General features: G+C 42.9%; 1 protein-coding gene across 1 annotated transcript in view; it reads left to right on the top strand.

The window, feature by feature from the left end:
* Positions 1–17143, top strand: part of UCHL3 (ubiquitin C-terminal hydrolase L3) — a 336557-nt gene that overhangs the window by 91160 nt on the left and 228254 nt on the right. The window contains exon 4 of the mRNA XM_069205275.1: positions 9036–9083. Within this exon, the coding sequence (XP_069061376.1) occupies positions 9036–9083 (48 nt within the window). The remainder of the gene's footprint in view (positions 1–9035; positions 9084–17143) is intronic.

The following is a 17143-nucleotide window of genomic DNA, read 5'->3' as shown; positions in this document are numbered from 1 at the left end:
CAAATGGTTTCTGTTTAGAGGCACCCGATTAGTTCTACCACAAGGTTTATAAAAAATACTATTTACATTTGGCACATAAAGGTCATTTGGATATAGTAAACACAAAAGGGACATTATGGAAAGACGTCTGGTGGCCGCCATTGGATTATGAGGTTGAACACAAAGTTATATAGTGTGTTGAATGTGTAAGGTCCGACAAGGGTTTGAGAGCAAGCCATGTATCTATGGTGTATAGGGGTTTACTTTCTCACCCTTGGGAAAAGATAGCCTTAGATATTTTGGGACTTATAAGAGGTGAACATGCTACACTTTATGTAATTGTTTTGTTAGATCTATACTTAAGTTGGATTGAAGTATCGTGTGATAGATATATCTTCAACAGCGGATATCACATTTCTTGTTAATATTTTCAGAAGAGAGAGTTGTCCATGTTGTCTGCTATCTGATAAGTGTAAAATTTTGTTCTGCGCAAATCAGAACGTGTTTGAGAGAATGTGGGATTACTCATAAAACATCAGCGCTATATCACCCTCAAACCAATGGTGCAGTTGAAAGAGTGATCAAAACACTGAGAGAGGGTATACAATTTGCAAAAGTGAATGGTATTGACTTGAAGAAAGAGTTGTTCCGGAGGGTAGCTGGGTTTTGCATGTCTCTTATTCCACAACTGGAAAGTCTCAATTTGAATTTTTCAAAGGCAGACCCCCCTCCACCAATATTTGTCCTCTTTAGATGAGTTGGAATAAAGGTTATGTAAACAATACTTTGGGTGGAGAGACAGAGAGAGAGAGAGAGAGGCTGTGGAAGTTAACTTAGGATACTGTGTAGGAGTGTGAGTGCCTAAGGGATATGTTGAATAGTCAAAGTTCACAGGAAACTTGGATGTAGTCAAGTTGTAAAAAAAAAAAAGACACAACTGTAGAATCTGGAACAAGAGTACAGTTGATGTTATACATGTACCTCCAGAGAGGAAAATATATGATGATGGTCCTCATACAGATGGCAATAAAGGGAGAGAGGAAGTTCCAATATCTGTGAATTCAAAACAGGGTATTACGAATACAATGAGGTGTAGTATAAGAGTATGTAGGAAACCTTCCTACTTACAGGAGTTTATGGCTCAGTAATACAGTAATATACTGCATAGTCATGATTCTATTAATTTATATTGACAATACCATTCTTTCTTTATGGGCAATAATGGTTGTTTTCACATACATGTTAATTTGTAAGTTTGTGTTCCACATTCTGTATTTCTTTTTCAATTTCTTTATTGGCATTTCAGCAATTTCAACTGTTTGCAGAAAAAAAACATAGCAGTATGGTACCACCATTTGTAGGTCAGTTGTAGGCTGGACAGTCTCTCAAGTATAATATAAATTGCCATTTACATATTTGTATCAACAGTCCTTGGTTACCAGTATCCAGACGAATCCTTACAGTACAACATTTAAGTTTAAATAAACTTATAAGGTCTGAAAAAAAATGATAACCATAGTCCCACAGTGCAAAATTGGAAATACATCATAGGGCCTCATCATGCGGAATAGTGATATACCTGTGTCCACTGATCATCCTGTCTGTTGGGAATGTTTTAGCAGTTTTTGCTTTTTGTTAAACTCTTTGGGGGAGTTATTGTTTTCTTTCTACCGGGCGCCTTTTGTGCTCCGATATTCGCTACTTAGTTTATCTCTCAGGAGAGGTGGCCTGTTAGAGCCCTCCCCTTTAGAATTTGCATATCGATCATCTTGGGGGAATTTAGGTCAGCAGTCTAGCTGCTAACAACCTGTGATCACGCGCAAATTGAGCCGTAGCCCTTATTCAGGGGGCGATGCGGATGCGCAGCGGACGTGCACAGCGAGTGTGCCAATGGCGTGCCTAAGGCAAGCCTGTCTGTGCCCGTCCACGATGGACTGGGGGTCGGAGACTATGCCCCTTCTCGGTCAGGTTCTGCCCCTACTTCCTACTTCTCTCATGCCCTCCATTTAAAAGGGTGGAGTTGTAAACATTGTAATTGGTCACCCTGGACAACATATGGCATCACTTTTCCTCATACTACATTACAGGAGGTACGTGTAAGCTCGAAAAATGAAGTGGTTGTGAATGCTAACTCTCTGATTTGTGCACTAGTTAATGCACACTCTTTGGTCAAGCATAAGACCGAAATTGAAGACTTAATTGTCCATCAATTGCCTTTTTATTACCGAAACTTGGGCCCTGATTTCATAGCTGCCACTCCACTAGGATATTCATTTTGTAGACTGGATAGAGCTTCAAGTAGAGGAGGAGGAGGGGTCTGGCTATTATTTTTAATTCTATTTTCTCCTGTCAATGGGAAGCCATAAATGTCATATCAGATATTTGCGAGGGTATTTGCTTTAAAATTCATCAGAAAAATACTGTGCTATTTGAGGGACTATTGTTGTACCGACCTCCAGGTCCCTACTTTAGTTTCCTGCAGCATTGGTCAAACATAATTGTGCCATTAACCATGTCTACCAAATACTTTCACTTTGATGATAGTCAGGACCCTCACACCAAAGAGTTCCTGAATTTTATGGCAGATTTTGATTGGAAATTAAAAGTAACAACAGCCACACATAGGACTGGTCACCTGCTGGACGGGATATTTGCCCGTCATGATGACTTGGTTTTGTTGAAGAATAGGCCGCTTGATTGGACTGACCACTATCTTCTTATCTTTAGTTTGACTAATGCCCAATGCCCTCTACATGTCAGCCCTACCTTGAAACCAGTTAGAAATTGGAACTGCATTAAGAGTCAACAATTAGGACCGCCATTGGTTTCAGGGTGGGAAGCAGCTATGAATCTTCCTCTGTCGACAACGGACAGTTTTAATCAGGGGATCAATTTGACAATTGATCATCTGGCTCCGCTTATAACCCCTTTCGTTTTAAAGAAGAAAAAAGTTAGTTGCCCTTGTTTACTAATAACCTCAAAAGCCTGCAGAGGAAATATTGCCAACAAGAACCGAGATGGAAATTAGATCCAAACTCTGAGGAGAAAGAGAAGCTTAGAACTGTCCTTAGTACCTACAAAGATGCAAGAAATAAAGCTAAGACCGAGTATTTTACTCGACAAATCAAGGAGGCATCAAATGCCCCTAGAGAACTTTTTAAAGTAATACGCTCCCTTGCGGTCCCCTCTACAGCCCCAGAGTTGGAGAATTCTCAAGAATTTTGCAATAAGGTGGCTACCTTTTTTGAAAATAAAGTTTTACAAACTGAAGCGAGTTTTATTCACTCTGTGGAGATATCTGACCTGTATGAATATTTAAATAGCACTTTAGGGAGCCTGCGACCTCTTTACCCGCGCTTATGGAGATACTAGTTGAGTTTAGCCAGGTTTCGGGATTTAAAGTGAATATGCAGAAATCTCAGGTCCTTGTTCTGTCTCTGAGCGCTGATCACAAGGAGGATTTGAAGGCTCGATATCCCTTTATTTGGTCGTCCTCACGCCTTTCCTATCTCGGGTTGAGTTGGCGACGTCTGCAGTTAAAACGGCGAGCGTGAACTATGCGAAGTTGGTTTGTGAAGTACGGCGGGACCTGGAGTTGTGGGGAGCCATAAACTGTCTTGGCTGGGTAGGGTGGCTGCGGTCAAGATGACAGTCTTGCCGTGAATACTATATATGTTTCAGGCACTCCCACTAGCCCCACCTCCTCGGACGATTGCCACCCTACAATCGGCGGTCCTGAGATACATATGGGAGGGTCGTCCGACGCGTCTATCGCAGCAGGTTTTATATCGTCCCAAGGGCAGTGGGGGATTGGCGATACCATGTCTTCTGAGATATTTTCAGGCAACACAGTTGCGCTTTCTGGTGGAGTGGAGTAGCCCACTCACAGAGAAACACTGGTGTTTTATGGACCAGGTGGTGGCGAGCTCTCATATATGGACGGAGCCCTGGCTCTAGCGCCTGCATAGAGCGGGAGGTCTTTATTCTTCCCCGATTACCGGAACAACGTTACGCCTATGGGATGCGGTTGCTTGCCGTCTAGGGCTGACTTCCTTTCCATCCCCTATGACCCCCATAGGCGCGAACCCTGACTTTGAGCCTGGACTTCATCTGGATGGCCTGAGACGTTGGTATGAAGGGGGCTGTAGGAGAGTAGGAAGTCTTTTTGATGAACAAGGGGTGTTGTCCTTCGACCAGATGAGAGAGGCCTATGGCCTAGTGGAGGCGGATAGATTGATGTATTATCAGGTTCCACACTGGGCTCTCTTGCCGGTGAACAGAGCTTTGATAGATAGGCCTCTTACGCCATTTGAGAAATGGCTGTTCCTAAAGAAGGATGATAAGAGAATTATCTCGGAACTCTATCGGCTTCTGCAAGGGGAAAACCACCCGCCTAAGTCAAAGGGTCAGTTGCGATGTGAGAGGGAGCTGGAGAGAGAACTCTCAGATGAGGAATGGGACAGTATATTCTATAGAATACACCACACAGCATATAATGCAGCTGGGACAGAGACATCATATAAAGTGTTTCGTATTGGTATTACACTCCTGCGCAGTTGCATGCATGGAATCGTGATAAGTCAGACCTTTGCTGGAGGGGGTGTGGAGCTACAGGTACGCTTACGCATTTGCTTTGGCACTGCCCCAAGCTGCATCGTTATTGGGAAAGCATTATAGATGATATTGATGTAGTGTTCCAAGTTAAGATCCCGAGACTCCGATCGTATATTTTATTGGGATTGCCTAATTACCTTACTTTTCCTTTACGGTCCGTAAAAGGGAGGCAGATGGCTCTAGCACTTAACGCAGCGCTGCAACTGATCCTAGCTCTCTGGGGTACAGATAGTCCCGACGCGTATCTCATGGCTCCAGAAGTTGTGGTTTATCTTAGCTATGGAGAAACTTACGCTAGCCTCCTAGCAGCGGGCAGAAGACTTGGGCGAGTTGTGGAAGCCGTTCCTTCGGATTCTCTCTGCAGAATTTACCGAGCTGACATGCCTGATCTACCTGCGAGTTTTGAGGCTGATTTTAATTCTTGGTTGGAGGGCTGAGGGGGGGAGGGGGAATTGGATGGGGGGGGGGTGAGCTTGGATGATGCAAGGGGTTGAGGCGTGGAGAGACAGGAAGATGACATGGTTTCTCGGAGGGAGGCATAATTGAAGTGTTTGCGTTTAAATGTTTGTGTTCTCATCTGTGGGACTAGCACCTTGGAAGACTATTGGACACTGCCGGCGGACACATGATTCTGCAACGAGAAGACTGGCTGGGTGGTTCCTCTGGGTGTGGTCTTTGATTACGAGAGAGACTTCTGCATGAAGATATAAGATTGCTATTGTGCTGATATCTTGCATCTGTGTCCCGCAATGAGCTGTGTTTTGTATGTTTATATTTTTTCGCTTTTTTTTTCAAAACAATAAACAGATTTGATCCTAAATAGCACTTTAGATAAGGACTGCCCCATGTTGACTAAGTTTCATCCACTGCAACCGAAAAGGATTAAAGAGATCTTGATGGGGATTAAGTCAGGTTCCCCCAGGGACCCTTGTCCTCCTCATGTATTACAGCTTGTCCCTGATTTAGTATCTACAGCTCTTGTTCCGGTCTTCCAGGAGGTTCTGACTATGGGAGTTTTTCCACCATCCTGGAAGGAAGTGACAGTTTTTCCCCTGAAAAAGAAACCAGATGGAGCAGCATATGATCTCAAGAATCTGCGGCCCGTTGCCTTGCTGTCTTTTGAGGCTAAACTTTTTGAAAAACATATTAATGCAGAGCTAGCCAAATTTCTTCAAGATTCGGGTAGCCTAAATTCTACTCAACATGGCTTTATGAAAGCCCACAGCACGGAATCCACCCTCATTACCACATCAGACACTATCCGCAGATTAGTGGATGAGAGACAAGGAGCCATTTTAGTACTATTAGATATGTTAGCTGCTTTTGATACCATCTCCCCTCATATTATGGCATCTCTCTTCTATCAAGCAGGGATTAGAGGCACAGCACTGAATATTCTGAAATCCTTTTTAGGAGAGAGATCTACCACAGTAAGTTGTTGAGATTTTACAGCACCCGCGTATCAACTACCGTGCGGGGTCCCCCAAGGCTCTTCACTCAGCCCCACACTATTTAATTTGTACGTAGAACCATTGGCCAGACTTATTTGATCATTTGGTTTTATGGCCACTTCTTATGCTGATGACACACAACTAATCATTCCTGTTCTTAAGAACTGGGAAGAAGTTGCAGAACGCTTCCATCACTGTACGAGTAAGGTTAACAGTTGGATGGGCTTGAATTGCCTTAAGATGAATGGCGATAAAACAGAGATTTTGCTCTTTGGCTCTAGTAAGGAATTGTGGAGGTCACGCTGGTGGCCATCAGTGTGTGGTGAATTGCCTACCCCATTACCTCCACCAGAAATTTGGGAGTTATATATTCGACAACTGCCTGTCCATTATGTCACCAGTTAATTCCATTACTAAATTTTGAAGAACATTTTTCCTTATTTACAAAAGGAGCTTAGAATCACAGTGACCTTGGCATTAGTAATTTCTAGATTAGATTACTGTAATGCTCTAATGCTTAACATTGACAATGCCTCATTTACGAAACCCCAATTGATTCAAAGCAGAGCTGCCCGTTTAATATTGGACCTCCCCCACTCAGCTTCCGCTAGCGGACGTTTAAAACAATTACATTGGCTACCTGTCATGAAGCACATTATTTTAAAAACTTTGTGTTTGACTCACAAGTCTCTGTATATGTGCGGATCTCAATATCTCTCCTCAAGGCTACGTTGGTATAGGCCGAGCCGTCAGCTCAGATCAACAGGATCCCACCTGCTCCAAGGTCCTCACAATCGTAAGGCCAGATGGGGGGGATAAAACATTTATTGTGGCTGCTGCTAAACATTGGAATATGCTCCCCTTGACGATAAGGAAGGAACATAATTTTCTGGCCTTCAGGAAGCAGCTGTAGACTTGGCTCTTTCCTCAGCAGTTTTATTTTCTCTTTTCCTGTTTTCCCTTTAGACACTCTACCCTCTATTGCTCAGCGCTTCGATGCTACGGGCGCAATGCGCTTTATAAATACAAATACAAATGTCTCAGTTAAGGTATCAGATTTAATAGTTCCCTGTATAATGTGCCTAATGTTTTTACATTATGGGTCATCCCCTAAAAGTGCTGCCTACGCCATTATACCCAGGAAAGCAGGTGTTCCGTTACCTTCTCATCCCCCCTCTTTCTTCTCATACATGGCTTCTCTGCTCCTGCCCTTTCCAATAAATCATCTTTCCAGGCTCTAACCACTGGGGGTCTAGCCCAGGAAGACCCATCAGGATATGCAGAAGGTACCTCCGCTCCCTTTGTGTGACTGTCTGAAGTGAATTCACTAATGGCTCAGCTGTCATCTTGATACAGACATGTATTTCAGCAGACAGGCAGAGGCACAATATGGTTAAGCAAGAAAATGTGCACTTTCTAAAAGTGGCATTTTCAAATTTACAATCTGAAAACCAACATCACCAAAAGATGTATTTTTACATTGTGAGTTCAGAGACCCCAAACTCCATATTTCGATTTGCTCCTTCTGGGAAATTACACTTAAGATATTTTAAGGCAACCCCCATGTTAACCTTTGGGAGGGGTAGGACTTGCAATAGTGAAAACCGAATTTAGCAGTATTTCGCTATCAGGACATGTAAAAACATGCCAGTACATGCCCTACTTTTTAAATACACTGCACCCTGTTCATGGGGATGCTTTGGGCCTACCTTGTGGGTGACTTACATGTAGTAAAAGGGAAGCTTCAGGCCTGGCAAGTAGGTGCACTTGCTATGTGGAACTGGCAGTTCCTAACTGTCCACACAGATACTGCATTGGCAGGTCTAAGACATGTTTACAGGGCTACTCCTGTGGGTGGCACAATCGGTGCTGCAGGCCCACTAGTAGCATTGGATTTACAGGCACTAGGCACCTCTAGTGCACTGTACTAGGGACTTAATAGTAAATCAGACATGCCAACTATGGACAAGCCAATTACACATACAATTTAAACAGACAGCACTGCTCAGCCGTGGTAAAGTGCCCAGAGTCCTAAAGCCAGCAAAAACGAAGTTCAGCACAGGATCAAAGCAGGAGGTCAGAAGCCAAAAAAGACAGGGGAAACCAGGCCATGGGCTGACAGTTCTAACGAATAATAAAAGACCAATATCAAAAACTGAATTGTGTTACCTGGGATGTATTTTTTAATTTGCACCAGAAAAACAATGGACTAAGTGGTGGACTGTTTTTCTATGACAATTTAGGAAAGGGATACAAATTAGCAAAAGCTATTGGAATTACTTAGGTGTGTCTCCCACTTTGAGGTAATTACATTATCATAGCTTGTACCTGGGGCTGAAGATAACACTGTGGACTGTTTGTCGCTATTACCCTGAGCTGATGACCAGTACGAGCACAGTGGAGAATTCATAAAAAATGTGCTTAGGGACATTATTGGATGGACGGTAAGAAATGCAGAACATGAGCTACACTTGAAAACGTCTGGCTGAAACAGCAAATTTATGGGGACCCATTACTTGACCAGTAATACCAGAAAAAGGTGTTTTCTTTAAATACTGGAAGATATTAATATATGAAATTAGTGTCATTGCTTTTTTCAAGAGCACATTTGCTAGGGGTTTTGCATTTTTCGTCGGTATGTTTGCTAGCATATTTTAAGATTTACATGAAATTGAAGTTGATATGGTTTTCTGCGCCAAAAAAACAGGGGAGGGCCGAATTTAAAATGACACAAGGAAAAAATATTTAGAGATTTGTATACTAGCTCTGAAAGTGCTGAAACGTGTTTGAAAGCATATTGTTTTGTTGTATTCGTCCTGATTGCAGCAATAGTCCATAACTAAAGAGCCGTCTGCACTACTTCCTACCGAAACTTGTCCTAGTTATCCTCAGCATACGTTTTATGTTCAATTTCTTGCACGGTTTGTACATTTTGTACACGTTCTAGTTTAAATTAAACCTTAAAGATTCTCTTCTCCATTCTCATTTCAGAGTATTCGTGTAACTCACGAGAGTAGTGCGCAAGAAGGACAGACCGAGGTATTTGAATCTTTAAATGTCTTTATTTCCATTTTCAAAAGTGAACGCACAAACATTTATTATATGGAAGCAGAAACATGATCTCATTGGTAAACCACAGTGGTTAAATAAAGTCAGCAAAACATTTATTTCAAAAGCCATTCTGCAAGTCTTTGTCAATTTTGAATGTGTTGGGCAGAAGTCTGTTTTGGAAATGTAATCTTATCCTTTGGAAATATTTTCTAATGTTAATTCATTTTTGATTACAAGATGGTAGTGTTATATAAGTGTTTAGCTATAAACATCGAATTGTTTTTGTTATGTTTTTTGGTGACTTGAACCCTTTAACTCTTAAAGAACTAGAACATTGCTATTCAACCATTGCTTTCAAACGAAACCGTAGAATCTTTTTGAGTACATGTACCGGCTTCATCTTTCATCTGTGAAAGGGTAGGGTGGGGAGGAGAGATGAATATGTTCTAGAACATTTTGATAAATCGTGTATTTCACCACACGGTTATCCATGTGTTTTAGATAAGCAGTCGGGTGTTTTACAGTAACATTTGCAATGCGTAGAGAATCTTGTGAAATATTCTAGTACTTCAGTGTCTACGGTAATTATTTGTGCTGGATCATGCCTATAAAAATGGTGTTCCAAAAATACTCGACACATAGCAGAAAAATATTTGTCCCACAGGAGGCGCAGTCTGTTTGGTAGAAGTCTGCTCTATGGGAATACAGCTCATAGCAACAATCCGTTCCATGAAGAACTACTTACCACGGTTAAAATTCTTCCTGTGTCAGTTATAACTTGTCAGATTTTTGTGTGGCAGAAAATAGAATATAATCTGTATTGGTGCTATTCAATGCCAAGAAACAGCCACTCTACGCCTGCACACTTCAGTATGCGTTCTTGAATGTTCTCTGTTCCTAAATAAAATGTCTGCCTAGTTGCGTGATCTTCGGCGCGGCTGTCCATCTGTCTGACTCAGGGCTGCTGCCATGAGTGAGATGTGAAGGGGAGAGCTAAGATGCCAGCACAGCTGTATGCACAAAGAGTGCCAAGCTCATTGGTTTTGGATTGACCAGCATGTGGTGCTGGTGAGATAATGGACCTCTGCCCTGAACAAAATGGAGGTAGACATACCTGAGAGTGACTGCCAAAGTAACTTAAACGTTCTTTGCAAATTGTGACAGAGCATAAAATGAAAGTATGGCTGAAGCTGATCTACTACCACGTTATCCTTGGGCTTGTAATGCTATGCATCATGACCCAAATCATAATTTGTTGCCTTTGGACATCAAGTGGTGTTAAGTTAATCCTTGGTCCATCATTAGCTAGAAAACTGACTGCACAAAGTGCACAGTCGAAGATGTTTAATGTATCTTAAGATGAAGGGATCGCAGACTAACCCAGTAGAAGCTAGTGTGCATAGTGAAGTGCCAGTCAGAGGAGCATGGGATGAACAGTGAATTTGGTGAAGGCGAGTACAGGTTTAGGAGACTGAGATCAAGTAATGACAGGAAAAATGTTTGTCAAAAGAAAAATACGCTGGACCGTTCTAAGGTGCACATACTCTAAAAATCACAAATAAGTGAGCTAGGTTTGTTTTAATGAACTTGTAGGGAGAGAAGCAGGAATCAAATCACTGAATTTAATATGGTTTGGGTGAGATTATTGAATGAAGATGGAAAAAAAACAGCTGGTCAGTAAGAAGACTCTGGTGTTGGGTTTTATGGCTCTGTGTGCATATTCAGCTGCTAATTCCATTGCCGTGTTTTATGATATTGAAATAAACATGTCCCTCAAATTGGCTATAGCTCCAGTTTATTTCTTGTCAGTGTAAAAGTCTGCTGCTCTTGGGACTGACTTCTTAGCTGAGAGTGTTTTCATATTTGATTATTAGAAGCAGAAGACACATATATTCTGCTTGTACTATCCATTTGTCCTTGTGTAGCTCAGAATTTGTGCAAATTTCATGCAGTGAAAACAATGTTGTCAGACTCCCTTTTGTTGTTGAGTCCTTGACGTGTACTTGTAACTTCTTTGAGGTCTTAGTTGAAACTCCCTTACAGATGTTTGATCCTTACGGAATATCCCACTTCCAATTGTCAGACAACAGATTAGGGTATGTAAACCCCTAGTCTAGTTTTATGAAGGATTTCTGAATGTGCAGAATCTTAATTGGAAAAATAGGGCAACTTTTTCAATTGTTTCTATTTTTTACCACTCAAGTCTGCATGTGGATCCATTTTGCAGTCAGTGGTATTGTCTTTTGGAGCTCGTCTGCTGTATGATAATGAGAGAATGAACACATTTCGGTTTATTAGTAGGTAAAGGACCCTTTAAACTGAATAAAATCATTTTATACGATTCCTACTCAGATAATGGGCTGCGTATTTAGGACGGTAGGACTTCAGAATGTGGGCACTAAGTCCGTCCACACCATCAGAAACTGTCAGCCTGATTCCTGGCTAGCTCACAGTATCTCAGGTGAACCCCTGAACCTACAGGGGCAGAAGGTGATTATGGCAACCTAAACATGAGACACTGACTCCCCACATAAGTCATGGAAACACATTGCACCCTTTTGTTTTTCTACTCATGCAAGCCCAGGCAAAAAATATACAAATTGAGTTTTCAATATATTTATTGAAACAAAGGTAATCTTGTATAAAGCAAATGATCTACAATAATTAGGCAGATGAAAGAAAGCAAAATAACCAGCATGATCAACATGGTGAAGACCGTGAATATTCTAACCATGGTAAATGTGTTCTAGAAGTTCCTACCTAACCCTAAGACTGTGCTAAGAGCATAGCGGGTGTACCCTTCTGCCTGGCCTGATCTAGGGGATTAGCCCCAGCCCCATACCTGAAGACAGTGTCCGGAGCCGACCTGCAGTGTGGATGGCAATCATCTCACGGGCTGATAGATTAGTGCCAAAAGAGCTGTGTGTTCAACACAGCATTCGTTCCAGTACTGTTGTGACTGGAGTGCCCTCCGCCCCATCCAGGTCAGTGCACAGTTTATATAATAAAGTCATACTGTGTTGGAAGCACAGCTCTGATGCAATGCTCTGTCTAGATATTAGAAGCTGTCTCCTGAACAGGCAGCACAAGATCTAGGATATTGTCTACAGTGTTCCTAGCGGTGTCAAAAAGTACTGATTACATGTCATGCAAAAGCTAACTAAACAAGCAACTTGTACCACATATTCCTAGAAGAATATCATGCAAGAAATGTATGTAAAAGGTTATTGCTAAAAGCAGTGCAGCTAAAACGCATAAAATATGACATATAATATGAAACTAAAAAATAGGGGGGGGGACCAATTTTGTTCCAAAAGGTCCCCAAGACATTGAGGACCTTAGTCTCCATACTGTTAATGGAAACATATTAATTCTAATATGAGAAATTTAAATGTAGACTTCTCAGATTTATCCGTACATGACCAAAATGGGAGATAGGAACAGGCAAGGCAGTTTTGGTAAGAACTGTATTTTGTTTCCATTGTTCTGTTATTGAAGAGCAGTTTCCCATTAAACTATTCTACAGGTTTACAATGGTTGCATTCAGTATTGCAGCAGAGAGTGATTTCATCTTCAGGTATAAAGATGGTTTCTGTTATGGAACCTATGTCTGGGAAAATTTGTGAAATGACCAAAGTTCAGCTAATTTAGGTTTATCCTACAAATCTTACGGAGAGTTTTTAATGTTTTATTGACAATTACAGCTATTATATTCTGCCACAGTTATATAGGCTGTAAAGGGCAGTTGAGCAAGTAAACTTCTTTTTACTATGCACGGTTGTTTCAATGTCTTGGATATGATGTTGGAGAATGAACGACCTTCAGTTTTGCTTTTGCAAATGTGGGAAATGTGTGTGAGTGAGGCAGACCGTAGGTGTCTTGAGGGTTGGTAAAAGTAAGTTTTATATTAATTGCTGTAAAATTAAGGTTCACAGCAGTGGTATAGGGATTCGAACAAGCTATATTGACTGTAGTATTAATGATTTTTAGTGTACATAAAAATGATGGGCTGAAATATTAAGTGCTGTTTGCATCAAGAAGGCTTTTGGGCGATACAATTAAAAAAAGAGCTGTTTTATGACAAGAGGTTTGGAGCTCTCTCTGAACATAAGCTTAACCTCTCAAAAAACACACAGAATACTTAATTTCCAAGTAGAAAATCAAGTCACCAGGATTGCTTCAGCTGCTACCTATATATGGTTTAAGGTTAGTGCTTGAGTGGACCGCATTTTGCAATTGAACTATGAGCCCCACTTATTCATATATCGCCAATATGGGGTCTTGGAATAGTCTTCCAGTAAGCATAATAGGATGATGCAATATCATTAAAAAGAATTTTCTCGCCCAAGTTTCTCTATCTCTTCTGCACAATCCCGTTATGCATTCCCAACTGTGCGTTTTAAGACATTGGAAGGGGCTATTAGTAGCTTTTTTGGGGAATATAGCATCAAGAAGGCTCTTGGCAATTTAATTTAAAAGAAGGACTGTTTTTTGGCACTTCTGTCAATGAAAAAGGGAGCTGAAAAAATTGAAGGCTGTTTGCTGAAAAGAGTTTTAGGTTTAACAGTGGGCAGCCCCAAGAAGACAATTTTATGAGAAGCGAGTGAGGCTTCTTTTGACAAAGGAACTGGCTGTGTGCTCAATGACTTCCTGGCTGTTTAACATGAGGAATGTTGAAATGAGTACCCTCCACAAGTTAGTTGCAAAGCAAATTCTAGTTTTTGTGATATATTATAAGAATTTGTATAGTGTTTTCTCTTTTTTGTGGGCTAGGAAACGTAATGCCAGAGTGCTGATTAAAGTGGAGGGTTTTTCAAAAAATGAGTTCGGCTGGGGTTTCTAGGGACATTTATTTGTATGTGTATGTTTTGAATTACCGCTTTGAACTCGAAATTTATTGAAGGTCTTTGTTTTAAAGTATCCTTACACTGCATTGTTGCTAAAATAAGAGATTGACATATCCGTGAGCCACTGCAGTCATCTAACTCTTAGTCTAACAATTACGACTTTAATTACCGCGAAACGTTAGGCATTTTCTTGAAATGTTGCAGTGAACACTTTCTCAGTTTACGCTTTGGATATACGTGTTCTAATGACTTTTTAAAGTTGAACTGCGGCATTTCAAAAGTCTTGCCGGGTGTCCTGTGTGGAGACCTGCGCAAGAGCTCAGCATTATCAGAACTGTAAGTAGTTGCTGTCTGGCATGGTACATCAGTCATGCTTTAGACTTAGTGTTAAGGTGACCACCTCACTCTAGGTCATTACGGCCTAAGATCCTGAACTTTCCACCAACAAATATTTTTTTCAAGCGTGTTAGAGTAATTAGTTCAGTGGAAGCAACAAATCGAGCCTGCAACACTCAGAATGTATTTGTTATCACCAAAATGTCCAGGATTAGAAACGTTGTAAATGACGTGGAAGGACTGTGTAGCCCTACATGTCTGCATGTGTATTAGGTCGTTTAAAGTTAAACACACTTCATAAATGAAGTTTAAATGGGGTTCCTACTCAATTATATTGTTTGAGGAGGCTCCAGGTTTAAAGTGTGCGCACAACGTACAACTCGCCCCCACCCCCCCTTCCAGAAACAATTTGAGACAACTTAAAGTATGTGGCTCACCCATGCGTAGACCTTTTATTCCAGTAATGCACGTTTAAACATTTTATAGCATATACCACTTGTAAACCATCAACCCAAAGACCACCACAAGGAATGGCAGATTTCAACAGACAAATACGTAAGGCAGAAAGGCAGAAAGATATGGCTTCACGCATTATCAAATTTTTACGACGACAGCAGACAGCTGATTGGTTACAGCACTCATGGAGACAGTCTCTTGTCACTAGGGCTACAGTGCGCATTGTGCCGGTAGGCCCCAACATGCACCACCACCCGGGCTTTTAAGTCAGGCAGAAGAGGACGTCACCATAACAACATTGGCACAACAACTTTTGCATCCCTTCAATCCAGAAGGGTGGTCCCAGCGAATCCCAGGGCACCGCATAGCTCATTGGCCCTGCCAGAGTACCTGAACACAGGGGTAGCCCCCAAAGTTCCAACCAGGCATCTAAGGCAGGGCAAGATAGTCCCGGGCCACCGGCATGGCAACCCCCCTCTCTCGCCAGCCCAGTGCCCACACAGTCACACCCCGCTCAGCGGTCAGTCCAGCCAAGAGTCCATATTCCGAGTATTCCCTGATATTTCTAGCCCTGGGGCCCGCCACAGGGTGAGGAGCTAACTGGCGAACTCGCCCTCCCCCCAGCGCCACCGCAAGACCGACTGTGTCCCCCAAAATGGTCTGGATGAACAACTCATGGCCCCCGATGGACAAATGCACCCCATCATTGTGAAGTTCTGCCGCACCAAGCCCATAGACAAGCTTGTCATGATTTTCTCTATCGAACGGTTCAGAATCTTCACACGGTCATTAATTGCCCTGGTGGACACCCCTCCGGACCACTTTAATTGTGGGATAATCTCTGACCACAGCAAGGCTACTGTTGGTAGATGATTCCGTACCCTAGACAGGGTGGAGAAGAGAGCCTCCCTAACACCCCGCCTACTTAGGGGTTATTGCCTCCCGCATGGATGACCATGAAGTCAGGGGGAGGGACTGCGCCTTCGTTCAAGGCCTTTGCAAGATGGTGAAATAAATCTCCTAGCTTGAGGTCTCCAATACCCACCCAATGATGCTGGAAACCTGCCTCCAGCTGGCCCCTCTCCAGGCCAGAGTCAGTGAAATATTGAGCCGCACTTTGAATAGAGTGTCCACACCAACACACATGAATTGTACCACGTCCGACAGCTGGAACAGAGGGAAAAGGAATCTAGGTCAAAGATCAGCCTAAACCAAAAGGGGTGCACATAGCGTTCATAGCATTTTGATTTCCACCTGCCAACCCTCCTGATGGCATCCCCGGATAGGCCCAGAGCAGCCGCCGTAGTGGCTGTGCTAATGCGAAAGGAGTGGGAAGTATACCCGGGAGCCTCCTCGCCCATAAGAGCCAGGGGGTGCTTACATACCGGTGTAAATTGGAAGCGAGTGAGCATGGACCCATCCTTGTGTATCAACAACTTGGAACAACCACCCACAGGTCGCACCCGGCGGAACTCTCTGGCCAACGTCACTGGACAATAGGGTGTCTCCGGGGCCAGACTTAGCCACACCCATGTACCTTTTTCCCACGTCTCCGTCTTCGATCTCCTGACCTTCACCCGTAGACAATTATCAGTCAGGATAATGTCTGACTCCTCAATCCCAGACCCTGCCCAGCCTTGGAGGATGCTACCAGCTCAGAAATCCTGAATGGGCCAAAAAAGGCAAGTGAGTAAGTGACGCGGAACAGGCTAACTTCATAGGGAGATCGCATATCTGTTGCACTACCCCCACAATGCGTACTAGCCTCACTACATCGATGGGCCTCCAGGTGTCTTCCTTAGTGGGGGGTCATACGTTCCCAACCTGTGATAGCCCTCCTCACCGTAGGATCTTTGGTTGGGTCCCTTACCCCTTTTAGCCCAGCGAAGAAGGCAATTGCTGACAGCTGCCTCCGTACTAAGTGCACAGACTTGCCCCCCTCTCTGTGCTTCACCAGGAACTGTAAGACATCCATGGGAAGAAAGAAATCTACTGCGATCAGGGAGTCAAAGGAGGTGTTGCATTTCTGCCAAGCCAATTCATACATATGTTTGGTCTTAGGCACCAGGGATGCAGCAATCAGGTCAGGGGTGATGGGGCACCAAGCTTCCATAACTCCTGAGTGAAGACTGACATCTCTTGTCCGCTTGCCGCCACAGTGCTCTGAACTCTGTCGTCTTGGAACGAGACAAGGAATCAGCCACTGCATTGTCAACCCCCAGGACATGCTTTGCCAAGAAGAACATGTTATGCGCCAAACAACTGCAAACCAGGGCCTTAAGTAAGCGTAACATAAATGGGCACTTCACACTCTGTTCCATTATTGCCATGACTGCCAACATGCTGTCTGACCAGAACACCGTCCTGCTGTTGGCCAAGGCGTCTCCCCAGATCTGCAGTGCTACAATA

Source organism: Pleurodeles waltl, chromosome 8 (genome assembly GCF_031143425.1).
Source record: "Pleurodeles waltl isolate 20211129_DDA chromosome 8, aPleWal1.hap1.20221129, whole genome shotgun sequence".
Taxonomy (NCBI): Eukaryota; Metazoa; Chordata; class Amphibia; order Caudata; family Salamandridae; genus Pleurodeles; species Pleurodeles waltl.
This window is presented reverse-complemented; position numbering and strand designations above follow the sequence as displayed.